Below are 18,923 nucleotides of genomic sequence, written 5' to 3'. Positions count from 1 at the left end.
TGAGTTACTGACCAACTGTAATGGGGAACAGCAACATAATAGTTATGCTGTGAAGTGCAAGTTCATATCCCTCTGAAGCTGCTGGGGGAGTTTAAATTCAGTTAAATAAATAAAAAAATCCAGGATAGAAGCCAAGATGAAATAGGTGGTTATAAAACCCATCTGGTTCTCCAATATCTGCTGGGAAGGAAACCCAACATTCTTACACTTAGTCGGGTTATGGGCAATAAATGCTGGCCTTTGAGGAATCGTCCACATGTTGAAAATGAGTAAAACAAAAGTATGGCTACTAGCTCATTTTCCTTTCCTTCCCCTGCAAAATTGTGGCATCCCATATAACAACACTTATAGCAGAGATCAGGAATCAAACTGAACCTTTCTGATCCATACAGTTTAATCTTTCGCTGTAGTGTCTATTAGTTTAAAGGGAAGGTTTATCTGAATAGAAGGGAACAAGATCAAAACTATGCATCCTACTATTGCAAATGAGGTTTGCTTGTTGACAGATACAGTGACTGCTGGTTTGTTTCACTACAGTCTAATTTTCATCATTATGCTCACACTGTTGCCAAGTTTTCAGATGACAAAATCAAGTGGGCAGGTAAGTGGTGAGGATAAAACAGGAACCTTCAGAGGGATATAGATAAGTTAAGCGAGTGGTCTGGGTATATGAATAGGAGGGGTTTGGAGGGACATGGGCCAGGTGCTGGCAGGTGGAGCTAGATTGGGTTGGGATATCTGGTCGGCATGGACGAGTTGGACTGAACAGTCTGTTTCCGTGCTGTACATCTCTGACTCTATGACGCTAAAACATGGCAGATGGAATGTGAGAAAACATGATAGAAATAAAATGAGATCAAAAGCCATAACAGTTGAGAAGAGTACAGGAGCTGAATATTATTACATAGAGAAAAACTGCAGAAAGCTACAGCAGAAAAGAATTTGGGAGTCCTTGCGCATGGATCACAAAAAGTTAACTAAGACATTCAGCTGGTTTGGGAGAAGGAATGGAATGAACGTTAGTCTTAATTTCAAAGGGAACACAATTTAAAACTAAAGAGATTTTGTTAAATCTATGCAAGCAACTGGTCAGACCACAGCTAGAATACCATGAACAGCTTAAGGCCTCTTATCTATGGAAACGTATACTAGCATTGGGGGCAGTTCAGAAAATGCTGACTAGGCTGATACTGGGTACGAAGGAACTATCTTATCAGAAGAGGGTTAGTACATTTGGTCTGTATTCATTGGAGACCACAAGAATGAGAGATAGCTTTATAAAAACAGTAAAAGGGTCATGGGAACTTGACAGGGTAGATGCAGAGAAATTATTTCCCTTGTACAACAGTTTAGGATCAGAGGGCATAATCTCCGAAAATAGGGTCACCCATTTAAGACAGAGGTGAGGAGAAATTTCTTCTCTTAGAGGGTAACATATCTGTAAAATTCTTCACCAAAAAAGTGCTGGTGAGGCTGGGTTGTTAAGTATATTCAAGACTAAATAAACAGGTTTTTAAAATCAATAAGGGATTTAAGGACCATGAGGAAAAATGCTGGGAAGTAGGGTTGTGGGTTATCAGATCAGCCAAAATCTGATTGAATGGGACCAGACTCAATGGGCTGAATGGCCTACTTCTGCTCCTCGGTCTTAATTCTTACCTTAACGTCAGAAACTAGGGTAGATTTTTCACAGTGTTGAGGTCAAGACAGCACAAAACCACTAGATTTGATCTAGCTACACAGGATAAGCTCTGTGGGGCTGAGGGGGAATGGGAAGCTTCTGGCTACAAGGAACTTAAGTGACAGGCATTCTCTTGCTAACCAAGCATTTTGCTTCACTTCTACATATTACTTTAGTACAGCAAAAAGCTCTTGTTTCTCCCCCAAACCCACTCTTTTCTTTTTCCAGTCGTTTAGAGATCTTACCTTGTACAAAGTCAACTACACTTTCAAAATGTACAGTATTGGAAATTAAAGTGCTCTCAGTAAAAGAGCTGCTACTGAGGAGCAGCCATTGTCTTATTGTTTTCACACCATCAGTGCTTGGCATTCCAGACTTAGCTGCCAAAAGCATGATGAATCTTTGTCAAACATATCACTGTACAGCTTTCCTATCTTTCCCTCTGGAGGGAATCGGAAGGGCTGGAGGGTAGAGGCAGGTAAGGGGAGAGCACAGATCATTAGTTCACCCTTTATCTGAACCTGCCTAAGGGAAGAAACACATTTCATTAGCTGGAGTTGATTTCTAGCGACTAGTTGCTATAGCACTATTACCAACCACCCTCCCCCGCTCACATTTATTGTGCGGAGACAATTTTGGCAACAGCTTCCCAGCTAAGCAAAGGCAACTAAAAAGTGCTGATTTTCCAAAAATATATATCAAACAAAATCACCATTTATAGCAACAAATGGGAGACAAATTATGGGTTAACGCAGCTTTTATTTGCTAAAATAGATTAAAGAATTAAAAATTGCAGTAGGAGACAGAGACTTCTTGACTACTTTTAATGAGCAGGTTTCATTCGATTCTGGGCAGAGTACATTAACTTGCTTTAGCATTGCATTAAGACGCTCTTCCACGACTTGCACCAAAACTGGAAACCTAAAGTATACTTCAGAGTATTTGCTAAGGCTAGCAAGTTTACATTTAGGTTTCTGCCAGTCTCATGTCAGGAATGGCCCACAAGCAGCAAACACAAAGATCTTAATGTATAGATAATAGAACAGTATTCTTGTCGGGGGGAGGGGAGTTTTAGTGAGAGAGCACATGAAAAAAAATCATTAAAACAGTGATCAGAAATTTGCTGAAAAGGTACAATTTCCTTGCTATAAGCTAACTATCACACTTTCAATGAATTAGTTCCTTGGATAAAAGGAATTAGGAGAACCATGCGTAGTACAATGTCTCGAGTGGTTTGCAATGTTGCTACTCAAGATTTCTGATTCGGTGAGGGTATTTCACTTGGGTATTTTACAATTGGCTCTGGCCTGTGTCGAAAAGATTCAGAAGAAGGAAAAATTTATGATTCTCATTCCTAATTGCTTTTAGATTGGGGTTAGTAAATGGCAGTGTATGGATAATAGAGGAAAACAGACAAGCTCAGTTGCAATGCAGCTGACAAACGAATACCCACATATACTCGTTGAGGTTCAAATGTCAAATTTTCCCTTCTACTAGCAAAACACTAGCTCATCATAGGTATTTGTGGATCCAGCACCTTCAGGGGGGAGGTGACGATGTAGTGGCATTGTTGCTGGGCGAATATTTCAGATACCCAGGTAATGCTCTCAGCATGGTAGATTTTTGGAATAAGCTTTACACACAAGCGAATTAGAGATAACACGTCCTAACTGAGAGGCAGTGGGAACTCAATGCAGAAGTGCTCTTTGCTTTTATTTTGATTGATAGTTTGTAATGAGAACCAGGGAATAAAGGCCCTAGGGTAGCTGATATTAAACATTTTCCAAAATGTTTAATTTAGAACAGTAAGCCATGTCAAGAGAGCTCAAAACCATGGTATGCTTTTCCTGCTTGATGCGGGATGTCGGGAACATTTCCAATGCCTGGGGCCAGCTTCTGTGCAGAAACTGTCTCCAACTTCAGTGCAGCAGCAAGGGACACTGTGGAGCATCCACGAGGCAGAGTATCATGAAAAGTACATACAGAGAGGCGGTCGCAACACAAGATCAGACACCATAGGCAGGAAGGCAATGGGTAACCACCTGGCAGAGCAAGTGGACTAGGTAAGCAGCGCAGACTTCTTTTGCAGCTATTTCCTTGTAAAATTACTATACCACTTTGGATACTGCTGAGGGAAATTGCCTTTTAGGGGGAAGCAGCAACAGCCAAATTCATCGCACCACAGTTGGCTCTGCTGCATAGAGGAGTTTTAAAAAGTACAGGAATGCAATACTTACAGGGGATTCTATTGTAAGGACACTAGACAGGTATTTTGCATCTGTAAACAAGACTCCAGAATGATATGTTGCCTCCCTAGTGCTACAGTCAAGGATGGCTCAGAGTGGTTACAAGGCCTTCTAGATGGGGAGGATAAACAGCCGCTAATAATCATGATAAACATTGGTTCAAATGACAAAATGTTTTGAAAAAGGGTTGATGTCCTAAGAGCAGGAGAGAGAGAGTTTGGAAGTCAGTTGGAAAGTAGGACCTCAAAGGTAACAATTTTAGGATTGAAACAAGTGCTATGTATTAACCAGAGCAAAAATAGCAAGGTATGTCAGATAAATAAATGACTGAAGAGATAGTGCAAGGGGGAGGGTTTCAAATTCCTGGGGCACAGGAACAGGTTCTGTGGAAGGTGGAACCAGAGTAAACTGGGCTGGTTACAGCTGAACAGGACTGGGACTGATGGCCGAAGGATGAAAATAAGTATGGCATAGTCAGGATTACAGAGCTGCATGGTGACCAGGAATGCGAAAATGCCAAAATGCAAAAAGCATTGGTAGGAATTGCATACTGAACAGTAGGGGTGATGCTGGGAATTGTGTTAAACAGGAAATTAGAGATACATGCAATAAAGAACATGTAATTATTCTGCATATAGATTGAGCAATTCAAATTAGCAACAGTACTATAGAAGAGTAATACCTGGAGTGTATACAAGATAGTTCTCTGAACCAATATGTTGAGGAACCAACAAGAAAACAGGTCATCCTCAACTGGTATTGTGTAACGAGAAAGGAATAACTGGCAATCTAGTTATGCAAGGAGCCATGGGGATTAGTGACCATAGTACGACAGAACAGTTGGAAAATAATGCTCATTCTGTGATTGGAGTCCTAAATTTAAATACAGGTAACTACACTGGTATGAGGTGTGAGATGGGAACATTTTTTTAAAGGATGACAAAACACTCAAAAAGCACACGAGTGAGCCGCAACAATTGTTCATTCCTGTCTGGCGCAAAAAGTAAAACAGGAAAGGTGACCAAACTGCTTCATATAAGGGAAATTAAAGATTTCATTAGATCCAAGGAAGAGGCACTCAAACTAGCCAGAAAGGAAACAACAGACCTGAGAAACACATAACAGAAAACAGGAGGCATAGGCCAATCAGCCATTTGAGCTTGTCTTCCATTCATTATGATCATGGCTGATCATCCAACTCAATAGCCCATTTCTGCTTTTCCCTCACATCCTTTGATCCATTTAGCCCCAAATGCTATGCTTTTATGACAAAAGTAAAGAACGGACCTCATTCATTGGTTTCAGAAATTGCTACTTCTGACAGGCCTAACTATAAGAGACACAGGGTGGTATCCATCATTCTATCACATCTTGGATCTAGAATAGTCAAAACCATGCTTTGGAAGGTGGTGTTGTAGAAATCAAATATGTGCAAGAGGCAGCAGTAAAGATCTTTGTCCTTTTTTGTTAAGATTGCATCCAGTCAAGTTGAGAAGCTCTGAAGAGTTTGTTACAAGCACAAACTACTAAAACGATTGCAATTATATTAGTGAATCCATTCGTGCGTAAAAAAGGTCAGGCAGAAAAACATCGAGGGCCAAAAGGCCTGTACTGCGCTGTATTTTTTTTCTATTTGAAGTAAACTTAACTGTGATGCTGGAAAGTCTGTTTAACTTGGTTCAGGATCTAAATCAAAAGGTAACACTGGTGTAGATTCTGTTTCGTGATCATGAGGATATGGAACTTGCATCTAAGTTGCTAAATCTTGGCTATATTAATTGGAGATTTTCTTTTGATCGGTTATGTGCTGGAACCTTCACAGCGTTTGGGCAGGAGTGATTTCTAACTTGAACAGCTGAACAATGATTAGATGCTTATTCTGTCCCACCAACACACTCCCACTATGATGATGCTCTGAATGTTACTTATAATTATAGCTGAAATGCAGTGTAAACAGAAATTCCTTAACCTGATCAATCAATTAGTGATTACTTTGGCCAGTTCTCAAATAACTTCAGATAGATTGTACCATGACATCACTGTAGAGTCAGAAGGACAGTTAAATGCTGAATTGCATATATCACTCTGGCATATGCTAATACCGAAACACTTCAGAAAACGAAGCTGTGTGTCAATTGAGATGGTTTCAACATTTTCAATTTGGTCTGATTCTAGAAACACAAGCAATGATTTCCATGCTTTAGCACGACATAGACCAAGAAAGAGGTAAAAATACCCAGGTAAATCTTCTAAATTAAGGTAGAGTAAAGGCAAAATGGTCTCAGATTCTGACCTTTATTATAATTAATCTAGATCTCCTTTTAGCTTGCGGGGGTAAGACAGAGAAATCAGGCAACCTCTGATCATCATCATTCAGCAAATGCAATTCTTAACATCGGGTGAGGACAGAGTTGCTGTCACAAGTAGGCGCTACACAAATAAACAGCCACTTGGGCAGGTACTGCACAAAACCTGGCACCCGTGGAAGCATGCCACATGAGGAATAAACACACAAAAAAACTCGCAAGAAAATGACAAACTAAAAATTGAATTTAAAAAGCAGTACTGCATCTCCCACAGGTTGACGATCATCTCATACTTATATGTTTGACAATCCTGGAAATTATGCTAATTAAAGCAATTTATCACCGCAGAATGTAAGCTGTGGTTTCTATGAGGATACTCTCCAAAAATCTCGCTCAGTGATATATTGTAAAAGCGGTGGTAAAATGCAGTATAGCCAATGGTTGAAAGGCCAATTGATCAGTGCCAAAATAGGCAGCTACCAAATTCTGCTAAAATGAATATAGAGCTTTCATAACTAGTCTCAGTAGTGCAGTTTAGAGAAAAAAGAAAAATCCACCTTGGGTTCCTGCAGCAATCATTTGCCAATCAACTGTATTGGAAAGAGAGTGTGCAGATAAACTGATACTAACTGAATCAAACTTAGCAATAGTAGCCAACTCTTACTGTCAAAATGGTCTCACTATCTAACCTCACAATGCAAACTTAGTGACACATGAGAAAGATAATCACCCACAAAGCTATACTCTCTTCTGCCCATCCTCTTACAATTAGCTAGACTCAGAATAAATTCTTTGATGAAATGGTTGCAACTGATAATGAACAGAAAGGAAACAAGGGTTGGAATTTTGTCATGGGTTTTTAATCATTCAAATGAATTGAAAAATTTGCCAACACAAAGTACCCACTTTGTACTTGTACTTACTTAGAGCTCTGGAATGGTCCGGGTTCCTTATTCCTTTAGCCCGCAATCTTTGAAGTAATACTGCAGATGACAGCTGTTTTACAAGATAAACTGCCATGGAATAACTCTGAAAAAAAAAATGCAGTGGTCGATCATGATGTCAACATTCAACCACATCTCCAAACACTGCAGTTAAACTGTATACTTATTGTCAAATTTAAATTATCATATTGAGGGCTGCATCTAGTTTTTTTAAAAATTGTATGCATCTTTCAGGCAGCTTTCCAGAGCAAATACACCCAATGTATATCCAATGATGGAAATGTAATTTTCCCACATCAGAGAAAGGAGTTTGCAGCTTTCACTCTTACTTCTTCTCAGCTGGCAAGTGGGACACTATATGTACCAATGTGGTACTCCTCATTTGTTGGGGGAAGCAAACTCAGCCAAGCTGTTACCTAGCAGCTCCTGCCAGACAGCAAGCAAGTGTGAAGAGGGTTGAGATTGATTGTAGTGACCTGACCGCTCAAGTTGTTTATCTGCACTGGTTAGATGCAGACAAGAGAAATGGTCAACTGGATGTGACACAGCTGCCCTGGACAAATCCTAAACCATGGAATCCAAATTCAGTCAGGATCTTCAAGAGAGCACAAGTTGGAAATAAAATCTCAGAGAGCACATTGTGAAGAAAGTTCCTACATTGAATAATTATTTTTAGATCCTCCTTTTGTACTAAAACTTATGAAACTTAATGAATAGAAAATCCATGGCCATTTCAAATTAATATGCAGTCCATTACTGATTTATATTTGTTGAACCTTGTTGATCTGCAGCAGTTATTTCACAGGATGTGGCTAGACCAGCAGTTGTTGCACATTCTAATTGCCCTTGAGGTAGTGGTGGTAAGCAGGCTTCTTGAATGGCTGCAGTTCATGTAGTACACACACACGCGCATACCCGTGATATTAAATATAACACCTTCCAAAACTTCCTGTGTGGGGACCCCCTTTTAAATATTCATAAAAACTTTTGAACTATCCAAAGAAAAATACAAAAGCTAAATACTGCAGATGAAACTCAAGCAAAAGCAGTTTCTAATGAAACAATAAATGTTAAATGTTCCTCTCTCCATAGATGTTGCCTGACTTGCTGAGTATTTCCGACAGCGCATTATTTTTCAAGTAATATGTTTTGCAACTGTGCCACAACAGCCTTTAAACTCTGTTGAACTGAGTCCACTAAGTTCTGTAGCCGTTCTGCTGAGTCTGACCAGATGCCGCTTATTTCTAAATATTTTTAATCAACCTAGCGGTGGATGCCCCAACAGTGAGTAAATTTAAGGAGTAGCTAGATAGATTTTTAGTTGGTAACGGGTTGAAGGGTTATGGGGAGAAGGTAAGAAAATGGGGGTGAGGAGCATATCAGCCATGATCAAATGGCAGAGCAGACTCGATGGGCCAAATGGCCTAATTCTGCTCTGATATCTTATGAACTGAACATTTTATGACACAACTTTGGGACATATGAGATTTGAACATAGATCTTCTGACCCAGGGCTGGGGTCTCTATACACACAAGAGTTTTTCGAGTTCAATTGTAGTTAGATGCAGGAACAGCAGATGTGACAAAGAGGATATCCAGACCTTGCCCCAGGTAATTAATTATCTTTGGGTTTGCAATCTGTATGATCCCTTAAGTATTTACACCAAATTATAGGAACCAATTTGAACAGAATTATACTTCTTTCTTGAACACACATTTCACCTTGGGGTCTTATACAAAATATAGGTCTATTGGTTGAAGTGGTTAACAAAATAATGTTCTAGCCACAATTAATAAAAGGAGATGCTACTTTTCCAAAAATCCTAAACATGCAAAAGTGAGATATGAAGCAATTGAAGTGTTGTTTATTTACCCATTACTTAAAACTATTAATCTTGGAATTATTTTGTTTTAATCCCAAACCAAAAAGCAGAAACCAAATTCTAAAATCTCAAATTACATCACCTTCCTAAGGACAACAATTAAGATTCCCTACAATGTGTAAACAGGCCCTTCAGCCCAATAAGTCTGCGTTGACCCTCCAAAGAGTAACCCACCCAGACCCATTTCCCTCTGACTAATGCACCTAACACCATGGGCAATTTAGCATGGCCAATTCACCTGACCTGCACATCTTTGGAATGTTTATATGACAACCAGCAAAACGCTGCAGTCTAACCCATCAGTACTAACAGCTGCAGTAAAATATCTACTCAAACACCACAGCAGAGATGGTCAAAGATAACTTATGATCTTTCTTGACTCCACTTTGCTGCACTAAGTTATCATACAAGTTAAATTAGTAATCAGAAGTGTTCCACATTCCATGTCACAATTTCAAAGTGGAAATGGCATAAACTTTTACTACCACATCTGTCAACAACATTATTATTTGTGAATAACAGACAGTGCCAAGTTGCAATCTTAGATCAGACTTGTATTCTTACACAGTGACTAAGAGATGAAACATAGCAGCAATGGGTTTTAGTGCCAAGTAGCATCCTGCCCATTATCATTGAAGTTCTCCCCAACCAAGTCACTTCAGTTTGAAACTGAAATGCAAGAAATAGTTTCCAGTTCAAGGTAAAAGGGGTTTCCAACATAACTCTCTCTCGTAGAAAGATCAATAAACTAGATTTCAGGATTGGCTTCACCAAAACAAGCAAATTAGTTCAAGAAATGAATCGACCCAAGGGATATATGTATTCATTTCCCAACATCCTTCAGTTGTAAAGAACAGTTATATCAGACTCGAAGCATTAACTCTCGTCTCTCTTGCTCTCTTCCTTCTCAGATGCTGCCAGAACTGCTGAGTCTCTCCAGCATTCTATCTGCTTACCTTTATGAAGAAAAGCATTATTCACATGGCAATTTCTTTTCTCAATTCATCCACATCTGTACTCTCTTCACGCTACATAATTTCCTCCAATTATAACAAAATGTGGGATATCATCTTGCGGGGTTGCAGTCATTTGATACATGGCTGTCAGAGGACATCGTACAGCAGCTAAATCTAGCTAGTCCTTACTTAGGACCATACTTGATCTCCATTTAGCCCTTCCAAAAGTCACCAATTAAGAACAGGTTGAAGATAGAGATTACAAAAAATTTAAAGCTTCATCTTTAGATTATCATGTAACTGCCACTTTACACCATTTTGCAGATGCTTATACATATTGATTTCAGCAAGTTAATAATTACCTCTTTATACAAGATACCTTCCTCTCCCACCTATGACACAGGTTTTTCAGAAGCATGCCTTTTGATTAAGCACGTGACTGCCTAGCTGCTGCGTGTTGGCAAACCATTCTGATTCACGTGCCCCCTCACCCATATAGGAGCATTGGACAGGAGCAAGGAATGGTAACCAAAATAGAATATTTCCTTCCCTGGCCCCAGGGCAACTGTTGCTATTCTAGCTGAAAACAGCATTCTTGGCAGATACTTGTAATTGAACTCTACATTTTTGCATGGATTACATCCATTCTGTGCTGTATTATTAAAAGAGGAGTTAACAAAGTGCAGCTACCTCCCCTTACGCTTTTGCTTATTGCTGGTGTTAGCTCATATGTTTTTGCTGCAGTTTGGGTTACGTCATCAGTTTTCTTCATGGGGGATACTTGGGGCCCAGAAATCTAGACAAAAGTATTGCACAGCATTCACCACTGCTGGTACAATTAAGAACAAATGTCATACACAAAACAATGAACATTTCTTTTGAAATACCTTTCATTAACCACTAAAATTGCTGCCACAACAATGTGAAACAAGCAACAATTTACTCGAGGAGAAAGTGAGGACTGCAGATGATGGAGATCAGTCAAAACTTGTGGTGCTGGAAAAGCGCTGCAGGTGAGGCAGCATCTGAGGAGCAGGACAGTCGATGTTTTGAGCATGTGCTCTTCATCAGGGATCGGAGGGTGTGCGTGCGGGGCCCCAAGGGGTCACCTCCCTTCCCACGTATCCACTCCACTCTCCTCTCTGACCTATCACCATCACTCCCCTGCCCTTCATCTACCTATCACATTCCCTGCTACCTCCCTCAAGCTCCACCCCCCTCCCATTTCTCTCTCTCATCGTCTGGGAACCCTGCACTGCCCAGTTCTACCTCCTACCCAAAATTCACAAACCTGACTGCCTGGGTCGACCCATCGTCTCAGCTTGCTTTTGTCCACCAAACTTATCTCTGCATACCTTGACACCGTCCTGTCCCCTTTGGTCCAGGATCGCCCCATATACATTCAGGACGACGCCTAAGCCCTCCACCTCCTCTGTGACTTTCGCTTCCCTGGACTCCAATGCCTCACCTTCACCATGGACCTCCAAGCCCTGCACACATCTATCCGCCATGGCAAAGGCCTCCAAGCCCTCAGTTTCTTCCTCTCCCGCCGACCTATCCAGTACCCTTCCAGTGACACAATCATTTGATTGGCTGAACTGGTCCTCACCCTCAACAATTTCTCATTCAAATCCTCCTAATTTCTCCAGACCATTGCGGTAGCCATGGGCACCTGCATGGGCCCCAGCTATGTCTGCCTCTTTGTTGGGTACGTGGAACAGTCTCTATGCCGGCACCACTCCCTACCTTTTCCTCCGCTATATCATTACTGTATCTATGCCATCCGATGAGGTTGAACAATTCACCAACTTCACGAACACCCTGACCTCAAGTTCATCTGTTGAAAAATATGGTGCTGGAAAAACAAGGCAGGCCAGGCAGCATCCGAGGAACAGGAGAATCGACGTTTTGGGCATAGGCCCTACTCCAGGAATGAGGCTGGTGTGCCAAGCTGGCTGAGATAAAAGGTAGGGGGGAGGGACGCTGGGAATACGAGAAGTGGAAGGAGTTGAGGGTGAGGGTGATAGGCCGGAGAGGTTGGGAAGAAGAGGGCGGTGCTGAATCCAAGGGTTGGGACTGAGATAAAGTGGGGGTTTCAGAGTTCCTGAAACCCTACACAGAATGATTTTTTTAAAAACCCAGCCATAATGCATTGTGCTGTTACAATTAATTACTTTGAAAAGATGAAGAAAAGCTTACTCTTCCGATTTCTGCTGACCACGAAACCACAATAGTGTTCGGCACTGTCGTGGACAATCTGACTAGTGAGGTAATATTGATTGGCCGGCTAGGTCGCTTTGGTTCAACACCATTTTTGGTTGGTGGTAGGTAACCCTAGAATAAAATTTAAAAGTTACTTAAAAAGTTCCAAGAGGACTGAGTCAAATAAAATCTCGCAGACCAATTACTTTATACTTACTGGCAAGTTACAGGTTTTCCCATTTACTTTCACGCAAAGATTTGGTGGAAAATGATCTTCTTGTGGACAGCTTGTTTCTGATAAACAAAACCTTGAAAATAAAAAAAAATCAATTACAAACTTAAAATGATCTCCATTAAATCAGATCTACGATTAATATGGTCTAATTATAGTGAGTTTTGAGAAGATTTGTAGCTCCGGCTGAGGTTTTGGATATAGGTTTGCTCGCTGAGCTGAAAGGTTCATTTCTAGACGTTTCGTTACCTTACTAGGCAACATCTTCAGTACCCAAAATTCACAAACCAGGAGCCCCCCCCTCAGACCCATAGTCTCGCTACTTGGAACACCAACTTACAGATTGGCCAAGGAGCTACACCAAAGACTAAAACACTTAGTAGAAGGCTCACGCCACTCCACCCAAGAATTCCTGAAGACCAAAGACACTAAGATAGAAGAGGATGAAATAATGGCCAAGTAATAACCTGGCCAAGGAAACACTGACTACACTATTAGAAGACCCAAGACACATACACCAACCACCACTAATGTCATCAACAAGGAGAATATCATCAAGCTAGTGGACCTATGCCTTACCACCCACTTCACTTTCAAGAACAGAACTTACACACAAACCAATGGAACACCCATGGGATCTCCGATATCAGGGCTCTCAGCAGAGGCAGTAATGCACAGACTTGAGCAAACAGCTCTGCCAACCATCCAACCCAAACTCCAGGTCCGCTACGTGGATGACATCTTTGTCAACACTGAATGAAACTTTCAAGACCATCAAAAATACCCTTACTGGCATAAAATTCACTAAAGAGGAGGAAAACAACAACAAACTGCCATTCCTAGATGTCTCAGTATAGCGAACAGCCAATGGGGAACATCAAACCAGCGCCTACAGAAACACAAAACATACAGTCCAAATATGGAACTACAGAAGCAATCATCCCAACACCCACAAATGAAGCTGCATCAGGACATTATTTCAACAAGCCAACACACTCTGCAGCACAGAGGAACTATGCAGAGCAGAGGAAAATCACCTATACACAGTGTATTCAAAAAGAATGGGTACCCAATGAACACAGCCCGCCAATTTCTCAGCAACAAACCCAAACAAGCAGACAAAACACGTCCAGAAACCCTAGCCACTTTCCCCTACATCAAAGAGATCTCGGAAAAGACTGCCAGACTACTCAGACCCCTTGACATCATGGTAACCCACAAACCCATCAACACAATAAAACAGCAGCTCATGAATTTGAAAGACTCTATACAGACAATGAGCAAAACTAATGTCATTTACAAAAAAACTTGCAAGGACTGTAACAAACACTACATTGGACAAACAGGCAGAAAACTAGCCACCAGGATACATGAACATCAACTAGCCACAAAAAGACATGACCCTCTTTCACAAATATCTTCACATACGAATGAGGAAGGCCACCATTTCGACTGGGACAATACATCCATCCTAGGACATGCGAACAAAAGACACACATGAGAATTCCTAGAAGGATGGCATTGCAACTGAACGCATATCAACAAACACATTGAGTTAGACTCCATCTACCATCCCCTGAGAAAATGAACAGGAAGTGACTTCACCACAGGAAATAACATCACCAATCCAAAGAAACATATAAATAGAAAGCAGGAACTTTCAGCATTACTTTGCATGAGGTCCACTGAAGATGTTACCTAGTAAGGTAACAAAACGTCTGGAAATGAACCTTTTAGCTCAGCGAGCAAACCTATATCCACGATCTAATTATACTTAGGATTGCATGGATTACTTGAATAGGAAGTTCCTTTCTTGATATTCAGCATCTCAATATACACTGCATCCAGCATTAGGTGATTCTAAACAGTTTCTTGGTCCAATTATCTCTGAATACATTTAGCTTTTGCAATGGATCAATCACTGAGTAACAAATAAACAACACAACTTTACAATTACAATACTGAATTATAAATCATGATTTCAGTTACTGCCGATACTGGACAAGTCACATCCAAGATTGAAACATTGTTTGATAAACCACAAGTTTTACTTTTGCTACTCATTTACCATAATCGCATTAGGTCAATGTATTTGTGACAAAAATAAGTGAAAATTTATGACACAAAGAGATTTAAAAAAACTAATTACATTACACTTTACAAGAACAGTCTCATTACGAAACAGATTCAACTATTTTACCCTTGACCACGTCCTTACAGAACCCCGTAACAAATTTAAAGTTCTGGCTCTTGGCATGGCTTTAACTGATTTCTGAAGCTTTCTTCTGACTGACTTCTCAGCACTTCCAGAGGAAACACATGGTTCTCCAAATACTCAAATGCCAACAGTTTTCTGTTCCTAGATGTTTTTCTCAGGTCATTCAGGACATTTTCCTGTGGTCCAGACTTTCTGCAGACCGTGAAACTGCACTGCTGCTGTTTCAGGCCTTTTCTCCTGCTTCCCTCTGATAGAAGCATACACACATGCCTGACCTTATGGACAGTTCTGTTTTCTGTGATAGTCAATTCCTATTGCCATGCAAAAGTATCTTTTTCCTCTTTCTTCTGCTGTTAAGAGTGCAATGAATTACTGACCTTAAAGATATTGAAGAATTCATTTAGATGCATGTGAACAGAACTTCAGACATTTGGTACAACTGTCAGAACTCAAAATTGAAACCAAAACCATGTTTTCCTATTCTTAATATGTGTACACACACACACATATAGAAATACAAGTCATACGTAAAGCCAAACATTGGAAATTTGGTTTCATACATTGAAGAACAAACAATATTGTATCACATATTGTCAACAAAAAAAAAATTCATATCACCAAATGTATTTTAAAACTTGCTACATAAGGCAATCAACATTCTAGGACTAGGTTGATATAGGAAGAATTTATAGAATTCTCCAATTCCTCACCAACTGCACCTCGTGAAGTGCTGTCTGGCCTTGAATCACTGTGAAGAGCTCAGAATAAAGTAGAACTTGAAATGTTCAGACAGAGCCTTTACAATTATTTTTCTTAAAACTGCTGATTCTCTCTCTCAGACAAGTACAACGTGGGGGGGGGGGGGGGGGGGGGGGGAAGGAGAGAGAGAGAGAGAGAGAGAGAGAGAGAAGGCGGCGAAAGAGGGGAATGGGAAGGAGAAGGTGGGGGAGGGGGCATAGACGAGAGAGAACAGAAAGGGAAACAGAACAGCAAGTGAAAGACAAACCACAAACAAGCACTTACCTTAACTGAACCTGAACTGTGAAGTCACACTTGGTCCCAGATATGTCCCTACATAAAAGTGAAACATTTTTCACAGATTTAACATTAGTATTCATGAAGGAAATTGCACAGCATAATTGAAAACCTTCTTTACGTATTCTGAATTAGGATAATTTATACAATTTGTTTCATGATGATCAAGAAGCTTTGTAAACCAAACTAGTTTTTATAAAACTAATAAAAGGATGGTGATGCTACCAAATATTTTTCCTAGTTCTATTATTAATTGAGTTGTAACTAACAAATTGAAAAACAGCATTTATTTTTAACTTTCTACCAGAAAACTTCATTCACCAACATTCCTTAGATACCTTACAGTATATGATAAGCAGAACTGGGAGATTAATGATATGAATAATTATTTTTTGATGCTCAAAACTTGTGATAAAAGGCAGCTGTCAATGTTACAGAGTTGCAAACATCTGGGATTGATAAAGGATTCAGGGCATTACTGCATTCAGGGCAACATTGAATTAGTTTTATAAATTATGTCTTCACATCATGGTCAACTGACCAGAATGTTTGAAATATATTGAGACTATTAAAGCAGGAAAGGCTACAGCTCATACAATGTGGGTAAGCCTCACTTGCCCTATCGCGTTTAATCCTCCTCCAATAACGTAGTAAGGTCTTGGAGAAAGTATGGTGATGATTCACTTGGTTAATACTTGGATAAAGGGTTGAGCGGTGTGTGGAAAAGAGTGGTTAAATTGCCTGGAGATTAAGAGCTTGACAGACTCGAGTGCATCAAATAACAAGACGGCTGGTGAATCATTCTTTCCAAAACAAGGAAACACAATAATAGAATTCAAGCTAAACTGGTTCAAAGCAAATCCAGAGAAGGTATGGATTACACAAAATATGGAATGATTCCTCTCAAGGTTGATGGATGTAAAAATAAATACAAGCATTTAAGAGAAGATGGGTATTTGCACCAAGGCATACAGAAAATGGACAGCACTGGTGGACAGAACAGATGCCATGGCAAATGAAATAGCACAGCAGAAAATGCTAGAGAAACCCTGCAGATCTAGCAGCATCGGTAGAGAGAGAAACAAAGCCAACATTTTGAGTCAAGACACGATTTCTTCATAATTGCAGACTCAAAATGTTAGCTTTGTTTCTCTCTCCACAGATACCGCCAAGACCTGCTGAGTCTTCACAGAATTTTCTGTTTTTATTTATTTCCAAATCTTTAGCATTTTGCTTTTATTAAAATTGCAGAGCAGGTGCCTTACTTTTGTTCTTAGTGATCTTTGTGCATCGAGAGCAAAGGTGAGAGGGTGGAGGGGAATTGATTTATCAGCAAATTGCATCTTGCTATACGATTTCATAAACTGAATTTTAATTTCCAAATAGATCTATTTATGAAAATACATTGAAGCAATTCAAATCAAAACTTAATTAAATTGAATTAAAAATTTAGCCTCACTGGAAACTAGTAAATTGGGTAATAATGATATTTTCCTTCTTTTTCATAAAGCACAGAGACCAATCATAGAAGACAAGTAATGCACAGCATTTTGAATACTTCAGTGGAGAAATTAAAAAGACAAGACTTTTAAGTTTTAAAGTGTATAGATAAACCTAAAGCATCCTTGCTAAGCCAATCAGGCCTACTAAAACCAAAACAGAAAGACAACAAATTACTTACATTGAGTTGCTAATCTGTTGAACTTGCTGAGGTGTCAATGCAAATGCGAAACAAGTCTCCTGAAACCTCTGACCATTGTCTGAAGCTTAAGAGAAAAAGAAATCCCAAATTTATATTTTTCAAATCTGGATGCAATTTATAATTGCAAATGAAACAAATACAAGATATGGTGAAATGAGTCATTTCAGTCAGTTGATCTAATCTCATTGGAATTATTTCTAACAAGGAGAAAGATCCAAAGTAAATTTATTGTCATTATTCACATGTTCAGAAACCTTTTCTCTCGATAAGATGTCTGTCCACGTGAATTGAAGAATTATCTTCGTCATGCTTCCCTCTTCAGCCCCAATGTGGTAACCATATTTATTTAAAACAGTGGTGACAAACACATTTTGGAGAAATCCAATTCTGTACAACACACTTCGTTTGGTATTCTCCTCAATGATCTCCTGAACTTGCCTCCAAATTCAAAGTGGCTGCCAGAGGAAGTGGTGGAGGCTGGTACAATTGCAACATTTAAGAGGCATTTGAATGGGTATATGAATAGGAAGGGTTTGGAGGGATATGGGCCAGGTGGTGGCAGGTGGGACTAGATTGTGTTGGGATATCTGGTCGGCATGGAGAGGTTGGACTGAAGGATCTGTTTCCATGCGGACATCTCTATGACTATGATTCCATCGTAGACCCTGTGCTTTATCCTGTTATTGCACAATTCAAGGACTCTTGCAGACAATAATTCAACTTTAGTAGACAAAATTTCGAACTTTTTGCTTGGTATTTCAGAATTAAAAAGGAAAATAATTTAGCACATTTGTTATTGAAATTCTGACAGCAATCAGCAATTAATACCAGATCATATTCCAATAAATTTTTAGCATAGCATTTTCCAAATACATAGTCTGGTACTGCATCACATAAATGTCAACTTGCCAGGTGACCCACACAGATGGTCACAAGACATGCAAGAACAGGATCAAAAACTGAATAATCCCAATGCAAAATTAAAACCTATACAATGTATAATTAATTAACATAGTATGACAATTTAAATGCTGAAATATGACATTACTTTGAAGGTATTTAAAAACAGTACAAGCCTAATCAATTAGTTACCCTATTCAGTTTCCTTCAATTGAGTTATTGCCCTGCAAGCAATGCTTTTGGAGGGGTGGCTTGCAAAGAAAGAGGGTACATTTTTAAGTCTGACATTAATGCTCACAGGGCTGGGTTTGTTAACTTTACATATTAAATCAGACATGGCACAAATTAGAGAGTCAAGGTTTTTTTTAAATTTGGTGTTAAAATCAAGAAGCGAGTTATTCCATTTCTGTCATCCATGTGACCTGAACATGATCATTGTGGTTGCGATGATCTAATGCCGAGGATTCATATCTACTTGAAAGTCAAAAGGTGAAGCTCAATGAGAATTGCATTGCCTGGCATGGCCCAAAGACAAGCAGCAGCTTCATTTAAGAGGAAAATATGTTCTAATTTATTTAATACGAATGCCACACGGTTCAAAGCAGATTTGGCTCAGAC

At 39.7% G+C, this 18,923-nt stretch overlaps 1 protein-coding gene across 7 annotated transcripts in view; it reads right to left on the bottom strand.

The window, feature by feature from the left end:
• Positions 1 to 18,923, bottom strand: part of pias1b (protein inhibitor of activated STAT, 1b) — a 142,454-nt gene that overhangs the window by 27,798 nt on the left and 95,733 nt on the right. For all 7 annotated transcript variants that reach the window (XM_060853291.1, XM_060853294.1, XM_060853290.1 and 4 more), the window contains 5 exons: positions 17,385 to 17,469; positions 15,692 to 15,739; positions 12,436 to 12,526; positions 12,216 to 12,350; positions 7,157 to 7,262 (listed from right to left, as the gene is read on the bottom strand). In XM_060853291.1, coding sequence (XP_060709274.1) covers positions 7,157 to 7,262; positions 12,216 to 12,350; positions 12,436 to 12,526; positions 15,692 to 15,739; positions 17,385 to 17,469 — 465 coding nt within the window. The remainder of the gene's footprint in view (positions 1 to 7,156; positions 7,263 to 12,215; positions 12,351 to 12,435; positions 12,527 to 15,691; positions 15,740 to 17,384; positions 17,470 to 18,923) is intronic.

This window comes from Hemiscyllium ocellatum, chromosome 39, assembly GCF_020745735.1.
Source record: "Hemiscyllium ocellatum isolate sHemOce1 chromosome 39, sHemOce1.pat.X.cur, whole genome shotgun sequence".
NCBI classification, from domain to species: domain Eukaryota; kingdom Metazoa; phylum Chordata; class Chondrichthyes; order Orectolobiformes; family Hemiscylliidae; genus Hemiscyllium; species Hemiscyllium ocellatum.
This window is presented reverse-complemented; position numbering and strand designations above follow the sequence as displayed.